The sequence below is a fragment of the Dermochelys coriacea genome, chromosome 5 (genome assembly GCF_009764565.3).
Source record: "Dermochelys coriacea isolate rDerCor1 chromosome 5, rDerCor1.pri.v4, whole genome shotgun sequence".
NCBI lineage: Eukaryota > Metazoa > Chordata > Testudines > Dermochelyidae > Dermochelys > Dermochelys coriacea.
In genome coordinates this window covers 2,473,744-2,492,976 of record NC_050072.1, presented here as the reverse complement: position 1 = coordinate 2,492,976, position 19,233 = coordinate 2,473,744, and the positions used below count along the sequence as shown (strand labels likewise).

The window sequence follows — 19,233 nt, the reverse complement described above, 5'->3', positions numbered from 1 at the left end:
TCTGTGTGGGTTTTTGAAATGCAGGTGCTGCTAGCACAGAAGCTGGAATGCTTTGAGGGTGTATGGGTACAGAAACGTGCTGGCATTTAGAAGCTAGGCTGGGAGAATGCTGTGGGATGCTCTTTACGCCCCCAGAGGCCTTCTTATATCTCTAACAATAGAACTCCTACGTTACTTGTGTGCAGGCCTGACATTCTGGGTGTGCTTCCAGCAATTGCTACTGCTGCATATGGGGTAATTATTTCCAATTACCAATGAAATCAATTCTGTGCAAACATCCTTCTCGCTCACCTTCCTCACTCAGGCCCTGAATGTGTCTCTTTAGGAAGCAGGTCATTGGGAAGAGACATCTGAGAAATGTAAACTTTGCTGAGCCTTTGCCATAACTCCTGCCCTAGATCTCTGAGCATGTGTTCATCTCCAGCTGCTCTCCGGATCCTCCATGACTCTGACAGTTTTCAGTCTTCAGCATGGTGCCTGTGGAATGCCATTGTCTGCCCCGGTCCCTTTCCTGGGTTCCGTGCCAGCTAGGTGTCCTATGCCTTAGTGCAGACCTGCCCATCTCCCTGCCTTTCAGGCTGTCCCATGCAATGGAGAAAGTGAATCCAGTGAGTTTATTATGTGTGGCTGACTTGGTTGCACTGTGTCAGGATATGAGACTTAGCCATGCCTAGGGCTACTGATATTTCTAACTTATTGCCACATAATTTGTTAGTTGTAGACTCTCTAACATAGTCTAAGCTAGGCTAGAAAACACTTTATAAATATCTTCTCATCATCACAAGATATTTCTGTCTAACAGCTTCATTCGTTGTCTTCTTTACATACAAATTACAGTTCTTGCGTGGTGAGAAGCACTTATCCCCAGATGAACGCCAATCACTTTGCAGAACAAAATGTATCAAGTTCTTTTAAGGTGAACTGCACAGCACACAAGCCCCTTTGGTTTTAACTTTTCCCTATCACTGAGGCAAAAAGGTCACCTCAAATTGGTTTGGTTTTTTTTGTTAAAGTTCTGCTTGTTTTTTGCATTAGAAATTTACAGTCCTGGTTTCTTCCTTCCCTGGAGGACCCAAGCATGCGGAGGACCTCACTAGTGAAGTCATGTGAGGCTGCTGCTCTTGGGAGAGGGGCTGCTGAATTTAGACTTTCTTAAGGTGACCAGATGTCCCGATTTTATAGGGACAGTCCCAATATTTGAGGCTTTTTCTTCTATAGGCACCTATTACCCCCTCATCTCCTGTCCTAATTTTTCACATTTGCTGTCTGGTCACCCTAGACTTTCCTCCTCCATGCACCCACGCCCATTCACAGGTGGGCAGAGCTTCTGCTCAGGTTACAGCATCCATGTGACATTATTTGTTATATCAGCCATATAACAGTGCTGTGCACTAGCATAGCACTTTGTATCCATAAATTTTGATGCATGTCACAAAGAGGGAGTGTCATGATTCCCATTTTACAGGTTGGGAAATTGAGGCACAGAAAGGCTAAATGAGTGGCGGAGTGGGAAATAGCCCGCAGGGGCCTGTTTCCCAATGCCCTGCTTTGACTACTAGACATGGAGAAGTGTGTTGCAGGGTCTTGAATTGGTCCCTTAACAGGAAATGTGTAAGATGTAAATTGGGCAAAGGTTATGGAGAGCTGACTGTGGCTGTGATGGGAACCTGAAGTTGGTCTGGGGTAAGTCTATGGTGTGGTGGAGCAGGAGATTTGCTGGGTCCCCTAGAGTTGTCGGGCAATACATGCATTACAGAGCACTGTCTATCTCCTTTCAGGAATAAAGACTCGACCGGAGGCAACGTTGCAGTCATGGGAAAGGATTATTACAAGACCTTGGGGCTCCAGTCTGGAGCAAACGAAGATGAGATCAAGAAAGCTTATCGGAAAATGGCCCTGAAGTATCACCCTGATAAAAACAAAGACCCCAGTGCAGAGGAGAAGTTCAAGGAGATTGCAGAGGCCTACGATGTCCTGAGTGATCCCAAGAAAAGGGCTGTCTATGATCAGTATGGGGAAGAAGGTAAGGGACTGGGATGGTGAATGGTTTGGTGGCGTGTGAGTGCCCAGTTAGTCGGGTGGGTTTAAATGTGCTGCTGTAAGCAAGAAAGCGTTTATACGTAAAAAATATAGCTAATGTTCACAGGCATGGGTGGCATGTCCGGAATTATCCTCATGACTCATTCCTGCCTCTCAAACAAGGTTACTACTACCAAAGCTGGGAAGAACAAACACCCAGACAATGCCATCTCTCCTAAGAGCCAAAGATAATCGCTTGACCCAGTTCTTGACTAATTATTCTGTGGCCAATCAAAGCCAGTCTTCAGCATGCAATCCCAACTCCTGGGCACCACCTGGCGCTCCCTGCCCTCATCAGACAAAGATGCCAGTTAGATAAGGAAGAAGGATGTAAATCAAGGCAGTCATTGCCGCTCACTCTGATAGTTTTGTGAGCGAAATGGGCACCCCTTCGATTTTCACCCCGTTATTCTGAAGGCTGAATCACTTCTTGAGAGCATAGAAATGAAAGGTGTTCATATCCTCGATCATATATGGGCTGCAGAATAACTCTCTAACAACTCTTTCCTTCACAGAGATTCTCTACCTACAAACACTCTCTTCCCCCTTTTTCCTTTCACTGGGGCTTAGTGTGTTTGTGCAGTGGTGTTACTTATGCACTAGTTCCACTCTCTTTTTCCCTTGTTCTTGCTGGTACGTACTGACCTACATGTTTCAAAGCCTTTCCCAATTTAAGTAATAGATTCTTGTTTTGAAACGAAGTCGCTGCTGTTGTCTCCCTGTTGGCATGGAGTAGGGAGCTGTTCCACCACGCACAGCCTTATTAGTAGAATATGAAAGCTTCTGCAGCCCTATTTGCTGAGGATGAAGAGAGCAGAGAATAGCATTTGCATTAATCAGCAAAAGAGTTTAGCACTTAAAAGAGCAGAAGGTCTGGTATAAACAGGCTGCTCAGGTAGCAAGATGTATTCTCCCAAGAGGCTTAATGAGTAGGTGCATCAGCTTTCCTGAGGCATCACCATAAATATGCAGGGGTCAAAGATACCTTTGTGCCCTCAGGAGCAGAAAGAGATCTCTCTACAGTTAACAACCAAAGTCTCTGTTCTTAGGGTGATGCTGTTTGAATGATTAGTGGCAAGAGTCTCAATCCTCTCCCTGTGGGCATGGGAGAACTAGGCACATCAGCAACATGTGAAGAGAACTGAAGAGCGGTCTTTGGGAAATGGTGACAGGAAGGCACTCTCACTTAGTGCCTCTGTGTGCTGCACAGAAGGTGGGGCTGCTGTAATTCCCAGTGTGTGGCTTGGAAGCTTTATTGAGAGCTGGGGTTGTTAGTTTTTGTGGTTTATCTAAGCAAGTAAGAAAGACCCACACAAGTTTTAGAAAATCTCCATCCTGGCACTTCTCACTCTTAAATTCACTTGCCGTGACGGAGCCAGTTAAGTATGTCACTGCTGCGATGGACTATCTGAACTGCAGCAGTCCTCTGCTGTCTAAAATCAGAATCACCTGCCTCCAGTGAAAAAACAAACCCTCTGGGAGGATTCATCAGAACAAGACTTATTTCTGTTGGGGTGTAACTAGGAATGGGAGGATTAAACTGAAAGGCAAACACAGCTGAATTGAGGGTGAGAGAGGCTCCCCACGGGAGAAGGGAGAGTCCCATCACGAAGCACTGTGTAAAGCTCGAGAAAAAGGACACTGGAGAAGAACTTCCCAGGGCCCTGAGGGAAGGACTGGCTGAGATTTAATAGTCCTGACTCTCCCTCGCTCCTGTGCTGCCCTGTTTAGACTGACAAGTAAAAGCTGCAGCAACTGTGTTCTATATAAAGAAAAGGAGTACTTGTGGCACCTAAGAGTAACAAATTTATTAGCATTTGGTGGAAAATCTCCCCCGTGTTCTATATAGACGCTTTAAAGCATGTTGGATGCTAAATGTCAGCAGTTTCTCGCCTCATGGCTCGGTCTGACCAGGAAGGTGGGTCACCTGTGGGCTTTGCTGTGATCTCAACTTTCATCTCCCTGCACACTGCTGCTTCCTCAGGTCTGTGGATATCACGGTCTTCTCCCCTGCTGCCAGGAGATGGTGGAGCTTTCTTAAACGCTGCTTGGTCCTTGAGGAAGCCCAGCTCCAGGCAAACCTGCGGTTGATGTAAAACTGAACAGGGGATCTAAACTGCCGCTGAAGAAATGTGTTCACTTCATGCACCCTGTCTGTATTGTCTCCATTCAGAGCCTCTCAAGCCCATTCCTGCTGGCAGGTGCCCTTCTGTGAAGGGAATGGGGTTCAAAGACAGCCTGTTGGCATAGAGTCCTGCTTAGTGCTCCATCCCAGGACATGTTCCTAGGGCCCTACCAAATTCAATGCCATGAAAAACGTGTTACAGACCGTGAAATGTGGGCTTTTACCCTACGGTATAAAGATTTCACAGGCGAGACCATTGTTTCTCGAATTGGGAGTTGCCGGGAGGTCACCAGGTTATTTTAGGGGCGTTGGGGTATTGCCACCCTTACTTCTGCGCTGAATTCAGAGCTGGGCTGCCGGAGAGCAGCGGCTGTTAGCCGGGTGCCCAGCTTCGAAGGCAGCGCCCCCCAGCAGCAGCGCAGAAATAAGGGTGGTGATACCAGACCCGGCCATCCTCGCTTCTGCACTGCTGCTGGCGGAGGCTCTGCCTTCAGAGCTGGGCTCCCGGCCAGCAGCTGCTGCTCTCCCGCTGCCCAGCACTGAAGGCAGCACCACCAGCAGCAGCAGTGCAGAAGTAAGGGTAGCAGTACCGCAGCCCCCCATACAGTAACCTGGTGGACCCCCCTGCCCCACAACTCCTTTCTGGGTCAGGACCCCTACAATCACCACACCGTGACATTTCAGATTTAAATAGCTGAAATCATGACATTTATTATTTTCAAAATCTTCTCACTGGGAAATTGACCAAAATGGACTGTGAATTTGATAGGGCCCTACCCATGCCAGACTGCTTCAGTGCTGGATTAGCAGTCAGAATAAATACACAGTGCTAGGGCCTAGACTCTGCCCTTGGCCACGCCAGCAGGTGATGGTCCCTGTGGGATCAGGGGAGGAACAGTATGGGCAGCGTCTGGTCCTTTGTCTCATCTTTTGGGTTCCACATTTTTTACTTTGCCAATCTTCAGTGGGGTTGGCAGCAGGTTTCATTTTCTCCCATTGGACGCTGATGCTGCCAGCGTATCCCATGGAATCGCCCTCTAGAAATCGCTGCCCCCGCAACTATGAGGCTCAAACACCAACTGTAACTGAGAACTTGAGTTTAGTCTTGGTGTCAGTGGCTCCTTACGCTATGAACTTTCATGGTGCTGAGCTGGACAGAAGGGATGCCCCACAGCCCCGTTCAGGAGCTAAGATCTGTGCTATAGTACTGGTCTCCCTCCCCTTTATCAATGTTTCATCTCTTTGACTGTGGTCCGGATAGAATTCTTCTAGCCGGCGCCACGTGGCTCCCGCACATGCACAGCTGAGTTCCGGCAGGTAGTGGTGACACAGCAGGTAATAACTGGCCTTTGAGGGTTAGGGATAATAAGACCTCAGCTCTTCTGCACCTGAGCCTTTAGGACAAGGTGGGGAAGTAGGCTCAGGCTAGGTATTTTCCCATGATTTCCATCTGCTTCCCAGTTTATACTGCTAGGGCGAATGGAAACATTCTGGGCTTCACCACTGTCATATGCCATGGGCTGTGCAAACAAGTCTCTCATTGCTCTCCTCTGTTAGGAGCCTTTAGTGGGTGCCAACACAGACTTTTCCGATCTCTTCCATTTATGGCGGACCATGAAATCCAAACCATGCTGCTTCTCAGTGGTTTGGGAAGAGCCAACTTGCCCTGCAGAAGCAACCAAGTAATTAATGGCAATGTCAAAAATCAAAGCAGCCTCTGTCCAAAAGAGCCTATTATTAAGGGTTTTTCCATTGCCAACACCTCAAACTGGCGGGTGGCATCCGGGCAAAGCGTGGCTGCTCCTGGCCAGAAGGGGAGGCAAGAGGAAATTAATGGCTTTGTTTCTTCGAGCGTGGAGGGAAGAATCCAGAAGAAGCTGGCCAGCTGTTTCTGAACCAAACTAAACCATTCCCAAAGCAACACATGGACTCAGAACCCTCTCACGGGGGTTTGAATCCTGGGATGGAACTCAAACACTGAAACTCACTTCCCTCCAAGGAGGAAGGGGCTTGTCATGTGGCCATAGTTGCTGAAATTGACCCCACACCCAGCCATACCCCTTGCATCCTATTTGGGGAGCTTATGTGGGATGAGAGGAAGGTTGGTTCAGTAGAGAGGATTCTAGCCTGGGACTGGGAGACCTGGGTCCCTCTAACAGCACCAAATGCGCTAACCCATTTCTCAAGGCTTCTGTGTGAGGCGTCCTGTGTGACCTTGGGCAAGTCCTTAATCTCTCTCTGCCTCAGCCCCTCCTTTGTGCGATAGGGGAGACAGCCCTGCCCCCCTCAGTGGGTTGTGAGGTGCTCCCATACAGCAGTGATGCGGGCTAGATACACGCCTTGTATAGCCAGACAGGTCGTGTGCAGAACTCACCCATGCTGGTAACTGGACGCCTCCCTTTCCAGAAGCCTTGAGAGAAGGGTTAGCAGTAGTTTGGCTCCTTTGCAGTAGCATGGCCAGGAGGGAGGGAGACCTAGAAATAAGCCCCGAGTGGCAATGTGCCCCGCTGGTGGTTGCCAGTACCTTCTCATGCACAGAGACAGCCTCTCTGCTCACGTGAGCCCAACTCGTGCCTTCTGCTCCGTTCCACGGCAGAATCAAACTGCTGATGTCTGAGTGTTGCTGTGACACAAATGCAGCATTAGCTGTTGCCGGAGGATCACGTAGATGTTCTGATGGGGGTGGGGGAGTGTCTGTCTAACCACCTACTTGAAAGCACTGGGGGTGGACCGCCAGTTCCGTTCTTTGCCAGGTTTGGGACACTAGATCAGCCCTAGCAGGCTAGCATGGGTAGAAGGAGACCTGCTGTCACGCTGGGCTTTTGTGGTACTGGGCAAGGGGGCTCAGGCAGCACACCCCCCCTCACCCCCGCAAGGCCTTGGGTGAAAGAAAAGACGAATATTTGCAGACTAGATTAAATGTGATGCAGATCAGTTTCAGTATATGTATTGGTCTTGCATGTGCTTTCAAGCCTAAGTCCCTTTTGCACAGTGTTGTGGAGGCTTAAGGTGTGTGGCTGGCAGATGGGGAGCCTTCGCTTATGTGTATTTTGTTCAAGCCAACAAAAGACCTCTGCATCCCAAGGCAAACACATCCGTCAAGACCAAGAGAAAAGAACAAGTTTGTCCTGCGTTTGCCTGGCTTGCATCTCCTGCTGCTGGCTCTGACTAGAGGGGTTGGCACAGGACGTCAGCTTTTCAGAAATAGCACTATTTTGTAAGTGGAGAGCTGAAAACAGACACTGAGCTGGGCTTGGTTAGACCCCTTCTTGACCCCTCCAATCAAAAGTATGTGACACAACATCCTGAAGCATGTGGCAATGTGAAGGGGACACTTGAAGAAATCTATCCCCAGACCTGCGTGACCTGCTGGGCACCTTAGTGATCCTCTTTGTATTTTTATCGTAGATATACTTTTGAGAGGGGCTGTCTGCCTCACACCCTGGCTGTGTAGGAACTTCCAGGGGTTTGCTGTGGACAGATATAAACATAGGGTGTCTGTGCAGAATCAAGCAGGAGCAGGCTTCTGGGGTGGGTGGGGCCTGAGAGAAGCCCTAGTTTAAGAAGATCTTTTGCTAGTTACCAAAAGAAATAAATATCCAACTTATTAGCTGTATCTCTGGGTTCTGCTCCTGAGCGCCATTCCACCGACTGACCTGGGCTGGTCATGGTGCAGGGGAAAGCGAGTATTTTTTAAAAACAAAAAGCCATCATTCCCCCTCACACTTGACTCCCATCAACAAGATCTGATATTAACATCTCAGGTTGTTGAGCCATGACTTGGTTTGCAAAGTACTTTGTGGCCCTCGTGTTAGCCCCTTTCATCTGAGAGTGTAGTGTTTCTCTCACTCGCACGCACGTTTGTGGTGGAGAGGCTAGTTAGTGTATAAATGCTGACCTCCCATCAGTCAGTGTGAAAAAGCCCTGACTCCACAATTGCTCACTGAGTTCAAAGCCTTTCATAAATTGCAAAGTATGCCACTGCTGGGCCATGAGTTCATGGTGCAGTTCAGATGCCTTGGGAGATGCAATAGATCACAGCACGAACTGGGTGTTCAGGAGGTAATGTACTGCTGACATAAAGAGAGTATTCAGGCCTGCCTTTGGCGGAACTTGGACTTCTAATTTGTGTCGCTAAATTAGTCTGAAAGAGCCATCAACTGCCTAGTCCATATGGTTGTTGGACTCCAGCAGTTGCCATGCTGTGAAATTTAACAGATTTACAGAGACAGAATTGCTTCCTGCGGTATAGCAGGAAGGAACACGGGAAGATTATGCTTAGGAGCCTTGCATGCAGGGGCAGCGAGTTATATGGACCCATGGTGCCCGTGCTCCAGGAATATTCAGGGCCCAGGGGCCTAGCTCCACCAATGTTCGGGGCCGGGTCTCTTCCCCGGCCCCGCCTGCTGCCCCCATGCGCCTCCCTCATAGTGTCTCCCAGCCCCGCCTGCCACCCCCGGCGATTTAAAAGGGCCCAGGGGCCATGCTGCCGCCACCACCAGCAGCGCACCCTTGCTCTGCCCACTCCTGGAAGCAGCCGGCACGTCCCTTTGGCGGTGGGGGTGGGGGTGTCTCCACACGCTGTTCCTGCCCCGGGCGCCAACTCCGCAGCTCCCATTGGCCGGTAACTGATGCCTGCGGGCAGCAGCGCACCGAGACCCCCCCACCTTCCATCTTGGGAAGATAAGTTTGCTCAGCTTTGCTCAGAAGATAACTGCTAGCTAGTTTCTCCAGTGGAAAAAGGATGCAGATTGTGGCCAGGTTGGGGGTGAAGGAGGGATATGAGAGGCTGTGTGGGATTCTGCTGCCTAGAGAGTGGTAGAAAGGAGCTTGCAACACCAAGACTGAATTCCACCTTTGGTTCCCATGCTGCATATTAGAAAAAACCAACAAAAGTCTAGTCAGGGTGGCACAGCTGTCTGCATTCCCTGTGCATCAGGCAGGACTAGAAGGGAACAACCTCCTTCTTCAATGGATTTTGTTAACGTTGTTCTTTCCTTGCTGTGTTCTAGGGCTCAAAACTGGAGGCGGTTCCTCTGGTGGCTCCGGCAACACTTTCCACTACACCTTCCACGGAGACCCACACGCCACCTTTGCTTCTTTTTTCGGTGGCTCCAATCCCTTTGATATCTTCTTTGCCAGCAGTCGCTCCCGGGCATTCAATGGATTCGATCAGGAAGATATGGATATCGATGATGACGATGACCCTTTCAGCGCCTTTGGACGGTTCGGCTTCAACGGCATCAACGGAGTCCATCGACGGCACCCGGAGCCTCTCCACACACGAAGGAAGGTCCAGGACCCACCCATCATCCACGAGCTCAGGGTCTCCCTGGAAGAAATCTACCACGGCTCTACCAAAAGGATGAAAATCACCCGCCGGCGGCTGAACCCTGACGGGAGGACCACAAGGACCGAGGATAAGATATTGAACATTGTCATTAAAAGGGGGTGGAAAGAAGGAACCAAAATCACCTTTCCCAAAGAAGGAGATGCCACGCCAGACAACATCCCTGCCGATATTGTCTTCATTCTCAAGGACAAGCCTCACACACATTTCAAGCGAGACGGCACAAATGTGGTCTACATGGCTATGATCAGTCTTAAAGAGGTGGGTCAGTGGGAGCTCCCCACCGCTGTGCTCCTTGGAGATGAGTTTGCTAGTTTGAACAGAATAGATGAGAAGGGTGATTAACTTGCACGGTTTTAGAAGGTCACATATGGTATAATAAGCCAAAGCAAGAGAGATTTACAGAGTGGAGTGTTCTCCCTTTGCTTTACAGACCAACGTCCATTCCCCTGTTTTCAGGAATTACACAACCTCAGTACTTCAGTCTCTAGGTCCAACTGATACGGTTTTAACTGCTCTAATTACCCTTTCCCCCTGCTTGTGTGCCAAGCTTCACCGTTAGTATGGGGTGTTCATGTCTGGAAAAGAGCTCAGACCCTGCATCAGCTCAAAAGAGAAACTAGTCCGGTGGCTTGTCCCTGTTCAGCCCCATGTCTTGGTGTTGGCCCAAATGCCACTGCTTGTCACTCTGACATCAGTGTTCTGCACTTATATAACAGGCTAACTGTGGCTGGGGCGGTGGGTTGGTCCCAGTGAGGTTACAGGTTTGTTGGCGTGGCCGCATGGGGACAGTTTGCATGGCACCCTGGTCCTCACTATGCCTTGTTTGAGCCTGTGCTAGCTGTGCTCTTCTGTTTTCTCCCTCCCGGGCTGTGTGCACTGCATTATTTATTCAAGCAGCATATGAAGGTAGTTTTGTGCTTTGCAGGACAAGTAAGTTATGGTCTCTGGCCCATGGAGTTTGCAGTGGAACTTTAGAGGGGACTTGAGGAGTCAGAGCAACAAGCAGCACGAGGCAGGAGTGGAAAGGAAGACAAGGGTAACCCACATTCATGAGATGCATGTTTGATGGTACTGCTGTCTAACTTCTTTTTAATAAGTCCCAGCTGGCAGGTACATTTAAAATTTAAATTGTTAGCAGCTGCAATTTACCATTCATTTCAAATTGTAGAGGTTGTCTGTCTTTTAATGTAGATCTTGGTGGGCGGATTTTTTTAAAGACCGATTTAGTCCACGTACGCAAATACGTTTTGTAGAAAAAAGCTCTGTGGATCAGATCTTGGGTACAAATGTCTCAGTGTGTGCCCTTGAGTAAGGATATATCTGGCTGGCTCCCCTTCCTCTAAAAGCTTGAGGGAACTTTTCCATGGGCTCTGTAGCCAGATGGAAACATCACGCTGTCAGGGTGCGACTTTCCATCATGCATTTGAATGGAGCGCCAGTTCCCAGCCACACTGTGACCATTCAGAGCTGGGTGTTCTAGGGGACACTCTTCTAAAGGTACGTTGGAGACACTGGAGTCAAGGTGACTTACGTTGACACTGGAAACCGAAGTTTACTCTTGAAGTGTGCGGCTCTGTTTTCTGTAGCCAGCAATACCTGGGAGAGGCAGCGCTGTTGCCATATCTCGGATGCTTCCTCAGTGCCATCCTCACAAAGATGCCTGTCACACACCAGACCTCAGTGAGTCCTTCTGATATCAGTCCATGTTCCTCCAGCATCTTCTGTCAGTTTCATGTTTCCTACTGAGGATGTGTGTGGTGGGGAGTGGCACCATCAATACTAAAGACAGAGAATCTGCCTTTGTTCTGCTCCCTTTACCTGAGTGCTGCAACACAAAGGTAGAAAATCACCCAAGAGTCCTCAGTGGCCTTAGAGAGGGCATAACTAGTTGCTATGCCTCCTTCCTTGCAGCCCTGCTGCAGAAGGGAGGTGGAGTGGGGCTGGTGCATCATGTGTTCCAGCTGTCCCATGGTTTCCAGGGGTCCCTGGTTTCTAACCTACTCTAATCAAAGCTAGGGTGGAGAATCAGGGAGCTGTAACTAGTTGTTGGGTCTCAGTATCTCATGGTTGCCCTGGGTGGTTGGGTGGGAGGTGGGATCCATCCTGTGCTGGGAGCAACTCTGGCAGACTCCTGTCCTGCTGTCCCAGGGCTCCTGCAGCCCATGAGGGAACCCTCCCCATTGTGACAGGACTGATTCAAACCCTTTAGTTTAAAACTGGCAGAGAGCAGCATTCTTAATTCTTCATCAGATATGCCCCTCCTCAGTACCCTCGCCCTCCCAGGCTTCAGGTCAGACATGATCAGCTGGCCCTTCAGACTTTGACAACCATCCTCTTGTCACTATCGCATGATAAAACCAGCGATCAAACCCGGAGGGGGGTGGAGAAGGGAGATTCTTCCCCTGGTCTCCAAGCCCAGGTACCATTGAACTCTGTGTTGATCATTCCAGTCACTCACGTCTGTCCATGGCGAGCAAGCCAGCGCTGGGTGGGCTTCTGAGAGGGCTTCCCCAGAGACATGTGGGCAGCAGAAAACTGTCCGTTCTTAAAATTATGTGAGCGGCTCAGTGGGAGGTAGAGAGAGGAAGAAGCAGACCTGCTATTGGGGGGAGCCAGGATTTACCTGTGGTATTGCTACCTGAAGGAAACTTCACAAGTCTGAGTTAAACCAGCCCCACCAGAAACTTAACATTTACACTCAGAAGCAACCTCCCTGTGAATGCTTCAGCTAAGATCCTAGTTTTAGTGGCATCTGCTATTCACAGACCTAGTGAGGCACTTAGTGGCTTCCCTGTTTGTCTTGAGGCCTTGTCCTGTCCCCATTGAAGTCAAAGGCAAAACTCCTCATTGGCTGTACTGGGAGCAGAATAAGGCCCATAGTTAAATTAGGTAAATCCCTACATTTATAGCTTGGCACAGCATTCAGCCATAAAACTTTCTCTGATTTAATCCATGAGGGCAAATGTCACGTGGGGCCCCCTCTAATATGGAGATGTAGACTGTGGAGACAAAAAGTTTCAGGGTGCAGTGTAGTTTGGGGGCTTGAATTAAGGTGGAGCATTGCATGCTGGGACTCATGTCAGGGGGCTGCACCGTCATAGTAAAAATGAACTGCTCTCATACATCAAATTATATGCAAATGTGGTGTCCCCTGGGCTGCTGGCAAGTTGCCAGTGCAGTCCCTAACCTTTCAGAGTGGTGGGCATAGATATCAGTTCTGTCTGTCATCTCAGTGAAGGCAGTGTGGGGGTTGGTCATTCCACTACAGTTCATCCAGTCCAAGGGATTGTTTTCCATAGTTAGTGTTGCCAATTTCTTGCCTGCTTTCACTGGTGTTAAAGGGCTAGAGTAGGGGAGGGAACCATCTGTACTAAGGAAATGTTAAAAATCCACTGTAGTGTCACTAGGTCTGCTGCCTTCTTTCTTGCATTTTTGAATGCTTTGCTGCGCTAACAAGCATGTCAGTTTACACTTCCAGATTCTCGTGCACTAACACAATGCTGCAGTGCCATGTGTGAGCGACAAGCACAGGAGAGGGCTGTCTGTCTTCTTTTAAATCACATCCCTTGGAATTAAACATTAAATGTTCCAGGAACACTTCTCTTGGCCTATTGAGCTCTCTGAAAGCTGATTCTAAAATGCATAAATTTGGGGCCAAATTCAAACTGAGTCCTTTGAAATCATTAACGCAGACTGACATGTGAATGGCAGATGACACTGAAGTTTTAATTTTGATACGTTATTTCTCCAATCAGTTTCAAACTTGATGGGGAAAGAGTTCAAGATATTTGTGGATGTGGATTTTTTTCAAACAGTCTTGTAGATGCCATAGTGAAATCAGTGTGTCAGTTTCCTATGTTGGCTCTCCCGACAGTAGTAAAGGGACACCATCTGCTTAAAATCTAATCATCTTAAAAATTAGTTGATTGTGGTTTTGGTTACTCTGCCTGCCCTCGAGCCCTCTGCCAAGTTGTGTACTTTGCCATCATGTTTTCCATGTAGTAGGTTTCTGACTCTACCCCCTGTTGCTGTATCTTCTAAAAGCAAAGAGTTTATATTTCATTTCACTTCTATTTATATGACCATTAAGTGTTACTTGTAACAGAAATTTCAGACAAACTTTAACTTTTTAAAATTTGACTTGACCTCTTTGCAAACAACTGTGAGGTCTGCAGGCTCCACTCAATGGAGCTGATGCATGAGCTCAGGTGAGGAAGGAGGAGTTAGTTAAAACTGCTAATAACCAATCTGTTGAAAGCATACTTGGCCTGATTTTCAGAGGGTGATGAGCACCCAGCTCCTGCTGAAGCTAATGGGAGCTCCAGCTGCTCTGCATCTCTGCAATTCAGGGCAAGGATGCAGTGAGGACTTTTAGGGGTGGGATTGTCAGGAAGGGACCAAAATGCACCAGCTGCATGCAGAAAGTGGGGAAGAGTGAGCAAAACTAACCTGGTTCCCTCAGCCTGGAGAAGGGAGTCAATTTCCTCCTGGAATGCAGAGAGTTCTAAACCCTGGAAGATCACAGTTAATCATCACAGAAGTGCTGACAGCTGCTGAACTGCAGCATTGTGAATGGGATTCTAGACACAGCCAGGCTTCCACCTCATTGCTACAGACTGTCTGCTTTTCATTGCTCTTGATGCCTGAACCTGCAGTGCTGGGGCTGGTCAGTATCCGGTTCAGAGCATGGGCTGGTTTGGTTCTCTCTCAGAAAAGTAAGGCTGCTAGAGCGGTTTTAGAGGTCTCCAAGTAATACTGCTTGGCAAAGCACCTGGAGACCCTTTGGCTGCATTGTCAGCACTAAGCCTCCTAGTCCCGGGTGGCAGGGAAATGTACCCATTTTACAGCTGGTTTGATTGACTTGTTTGTTGTGTCGGGCAGAGCTGGGAATAGAGCCCATGGTTCCTCAATTCCATTCTATCTCCAGACACCAGAGAACCCGCCCTCCGCAGCCTGACTGCTCACATTCTCGGCCCGCTTCCAAAGAAGCGAAAATGATTCAGTGAATGTGAGCTGCCTCTGGCATCAGAGCTCTTGTTTTTTTCTGTCCCATAAAGGGAGCAGGGGTGGGCCCTTGCAATGCTGCTGGACCTGCATTCCCCTGAGTGGAGAAGCAAAGGGTACTTTGCTAATGACCGGGGAGAATTGCAGCCACTTGTGTCTATGACAGCCTCCCCAGATGGCATTAAAGGATATCTGAATGGGGGATATAGATTCTTTCTTATACCCTCTACTGTGATGTCTGAAAGTGGCATGAAAGATTTTTCCCAAAGAAAGGGGTAAGGGAGGAGAGGCCATGTTGTTTGCCTTAGACATAGCAAATCTTGTCTTTGCTGCTTTTGCTCTGGACAGTAGTAGTGGGCACTTATCTGCCCTGAAAGCCAACAGGCAGGGCCAGCAAATCTTAGAGGCCTCACACGACTGCACCTGTTAGAGCCTGCTCCGAGCCCTGCTCCCAGGGGCTGGAGGGAGAGGGGGTTCGTGAGAAACTCCCCTGTGAGCAGCACATGTACTCAGGCTTTATTAAGTTCTTCATCCCCTAGCAGCATTGGCCCTTCTTGGAGCATCGCTTCACATCTCATTCACTAATGGTGACGTTTTTCCCTTGAAAAAGCAAGGCAACATCCCAGCCCACGTGTGCAGCAGAGCTGCCGGGGTGATTTAAGGACACAAGGAGTTTCACGCTGCATTGCCAAGCCCTGTGGCCTGTTACTGCAGGCTGCCTTGCTGCTGCCATGCAGTGCCACCCCCCGGCACGCACGGGCCACTCCACATTAGGCAGGGCTTGGATTTGGTGCTGACATCCCAGGAGATCTGTCTTTTTGCCTCCGCAGACGTGCAGTGGGAGGGCTACAGCTCCGTGCTCTGGCATTTACTGGTCGCATTGCTGGGGTGCTTCTTGTTCCTCAGTGGAGCCTTTGCATAGTTACTTGCTCCCAGTGAAGCTGCACAAACCCAGCGCTCGTTCTGCAGATGGAGAAGTGCCCTGTTGGACCAGAGGCCCAGCACTGAACTGCAGCCCTCCCTATCCCCTAAGTATGGGCTGGATGAATGCACTATAAGGTGGGTAGAAAGCTGGCTAGATTGTCGGGCTCAACGGGTAGTGATCAATGGCTCCATGTCTAGTTGGCAGCCGGTGTCAAGTGGAGTGCCCCAGGGGTCGGTCCTGGGGCCCGTTTTGTTCAATATCTTCATAAATGATCTGGAGGATGGTGTGGATTGCACTCTCAGCAAATTTGCGGATGATACTAAACTGGGAGGAGTGGTAGATACGCTGGAGGGGAGGGATAGGATACAGAAGGACCTAGACAAATTGGAGGATTGGGCCAAAAGAAATCTAATGAGGTTCAATAAGGATAAATGCAGGGTCCTGCACTTAGGATGGAAGAATCCAATGCACCGCTACAGACTAGGGACCGAAAGGCTCGGCAGCAGTTCTGCGGAAAAGGACCTAGGGGTGACAGTGGACGAGAAGCTGGATATGAGTCAGCAGTGTGCCCTTGTTGCCAAGAAGGCCAATGGCATTTTGGGTTGTATAAGTAGGGGCATAGCGAGCAGATCGAGGGACGTGATCGTTCCCCTCTATTCGACACTGGTGAGGCCTCATCTGGAGTACTGTGTCCAGTTTTGGGCCCCACACTACAGGAAGGATGTGGATAAATTGGAAAGAGTACAACGAAGGGCAACAAAAATGATTAGGGGTCTAGAGCACATGACTTATGAGGAGAGGCTGAGGGAGCTGGGATTGTTAGTCTGCAGAAGAGAAGAATGAGGGGGGATTTGATAGCTGCTTTCAACTACCTGAAAGGGGGTTTCAAAGAGGATGGCTCTAGACTGTTCTCAATGGTAGCAGATGACAGAACGAGGAGTAATGGTCTCAAGTTGCAATGGGGGAGGTTTAGATTGGATATTAGGAAAAACTTTTTCACTAAGAGGGTGGTGAAACACTGGAATGCGTTACCTAGGGAGGTGGTAGAATCTCCTTCCTTAGAGGTTTTTAAGGTCAGGCTTGACAAAGCCCTGGCTGGGATGATTTAACTGGGACTTGGTCCTGCTTTGAGTAGGGGGTTGGACTAGATGACCTTCTGGGGTCCCTTCCAACCCTGATATTCTATGATTCTATGATTCTATCACGGTGCCATTGTGGCAGCAAGACCCCCTGCACTCAAAGCCAGTAGGGTCACCTTTCCAGCCAAACAACCCGAGGTAGGAAATGGGACGAGCAGCCAGCAAATGCCAGCCATGCCAGCTTGGCTAGCAGCATACCTGCAAGTTAGTGATTTCTCACGTTTGGCCATACCAAGCCTCCCATGTGCAGAAGCTTGAAGGGGATTGCTGCCCGGATTTAACCTGAGAGGCTGTGTGACTGTTTCGTTTCCTCCTTGACTCCCTGGGAAACCTGCTGGGGCACAGGCAGATCCACAGCAGTGCGGAGAGGAGTTGTTGGTTACAGAGTAGCAATAAGCTAGTTCATGGGGACCAGGATCGGTCCATTCCTGTGTGCAGTTTACACATGGCTTGAGCTGATGGAGACCTGGGGAGGAGCTTAGCTAGCTCAGCTGCAGGGAGGCACACTCTCTTCCTCTGGCCTCTGAGCACAGCTGGGGTGGGGTTAGTCATTGCTGGGCTGGCCTTACAGTTTGGCCTCTGAGCAGCCCTGGCTGCAAGTGCTGCAGAGACATATGCTCCAGGGCTTGTGGGGCAGAGGGAAAATGCACCTTGTGACTCTCGAGTGACTATCCCAGCAGCCAGGAGCAGCGTGGATGCCAGCCTCTTCCAGAGGATGCAAGACTTGAGTGGCATCCTGAGTATCCTCTCCCCACACCTGCAAAATAAGCACCATCAGCCAAAGAGTTCCCTACAAACTGGCAGAAAGCATCCCCCTTCCCAAGGGGCTGGCTGCGGGTTTCCTCGCTGGTGTGTACAGCTCAGTGCCACAGAGTCACTAAAAGCAAAGCACAGAAATCTAACCCAGAAGAGCCCACCCCCTGTGCCTGTCAGCTCTGCACAGGCCCTCTTGAGTCAGTGAGGCCCTAGCCTGGGGGAGATGGAGCCCATGTTCAGCTATATGGGTTTCCTTTATTAAAGAGGCAAAACTTGTTAAGATCTGCACCAAAATAGAAAGCAGCAATGCCTGAATGAGCCAGTACAGCAAAGCCACTGCCACCCTGCTAAAAGGAGAAGCCAGGCAGGGGAACTTTTAATGCTCCAGACAGGGCACTTCCTCTAGGTTCTCCGACCCCAAAGTCTGTCCTTATACCCTCTGTGGAGCTAGAGCCATGCTGGGAGCCAGCCATGTGTAGTCTACAGGAGAGTGGGCTTTATTGAGAGCAGAGAGGAACCCAGGAGAACGGTGAACCTTAGAGACTCCTCCCTCACAATACAACGGGGGAGCTGTGTGTAGCGCTTCAGCCGCAGGCTGTTGGAAGCAGTGGGTACAAGTAGCCAGGGGCAGAGGTGTGTTGATACGGTTCTAGGTAAACTTCCTGCTCATGTCCATCAGTGGATCTCCCCGCTGCAGGAAGGGAGAGAACTTTCAAGAGTTTTAACTTCCTGGAAGCGTCTGTGCTGCGAGCAGTGAGTGGGCAGCTGAGGAATTCCTGGCTCTTGCTTTCCTAGCCTTTTGGAGGCTGTTGGCAGAGGTGCCAGGGCCTATGAGCTATAGATAAATCCAGCGCGCTGGGCAGAGATGCTGAGCTCTGGGAAGGGCGACAGCTGATGAGCAGCAGAAACATTCGGATACTTCGTCAGGGATTGAACAAGGCCATAGTCTAAATTTAGCTTGCCCTGTTGCTGCTTACCTCTCCTGGGCGATCAGCGAAGGGTAGAGGGGGCCCCGTTGGGAACTCAGAGAAGGAAGAGGTGCTGCAGTTCAACCCCACTAGAGCACTTTAGCAGGCACTCCCTCCTGTAGCCCTGTCCAGAGACTGATATTCGGGAAAACATGCCTCATAGTGAGAGACTAAAGAAGCTTGAGCTGTTTAGTTTAGCTGAGAGAAGCTAAGAGGTGACTTAATCACAGTCTATAGGCACTTAAGTGGGGATATGTTTTCTGGTGGCAGACGGCTCTTTAATCTTGCAGCCAAAGGCAGAACAGGACCAATGGCTGGAAGCTACAGCTAGACTGTTAAGTGTGGGGAATAAGAAAAGGAGGACTTGTGGCACCTTAGAGACTAACAAATGTATTTGAGCATAAGCTTTCGTGAGCTACAGCTCACTTCATCGGATGAAGTGAGCTGTAGCTCACGAAAGCTTCTGCTCAAATACATTTGTTAGTCTCTAAGGTGCCACAAGTACTCCTTTTCTTTTTGCGAATACAGACTAACACAGCTGCTACTCTGAAAAGTGTGGGGAATGACCCATTGGAGCAACTCGCCCCGTGGATTCTCCGTCAGGTGGAATTGCTAACTGGAGGCGGGATGTCTTTCTAAAAGATACGGTCTAGCTCAGCCAGAAAGGGAGGGCTTGATTTAGAGATTTCTGGCCAGTTCTATGCAAGAGGTCAGACCGGGTGAATTACAGTGGTCCTTCCGTGCCTTAAAATCTAGGGAAGTACGGAGGTGGCCACTTTAGTCCAGATCCCCTCACGCTCCTCGCCGCTCTTCTCTTCTGTGTGTGGGAGTGGTCTGTGCTGGGAGACTAGCCTGCCCCACGGGGGGGTGCTATGCTGCTGGAG

The 19,233-nt window shown here is 49.6% G+C and overlaps 1 protein-coding gene across 4 annotated transcripts in view; it reads left to right on the top strand.

Moving 5' to 3' along the window:
* DNAJB5 (DnaJ heat shock protein family (Hsp40) member B5) overlaps positions 1-19,233 on the top strand; it is a 30,625-nt gene that overhangs the window by 7,185 nt on the left and 4,207 nt on the right. For all 4 annotated transcript variants that reach the window (XM_038403729.2, XM_038403728.2, XM_043514699.1 and 1 more), the window contains exons 2-3: positions 1,779-2,023; positions 9,217-9,815. In XM_038403729.2, coding sequence (XP_038259657.2) covers positions 1,779-2,023; positions 9,217-9,815 — 844 coding nt within the window. The remainder of the gene's footprint in view (positions 1-1,778; positions 2,024-9,216; positions 9,816-19,233) is intronic.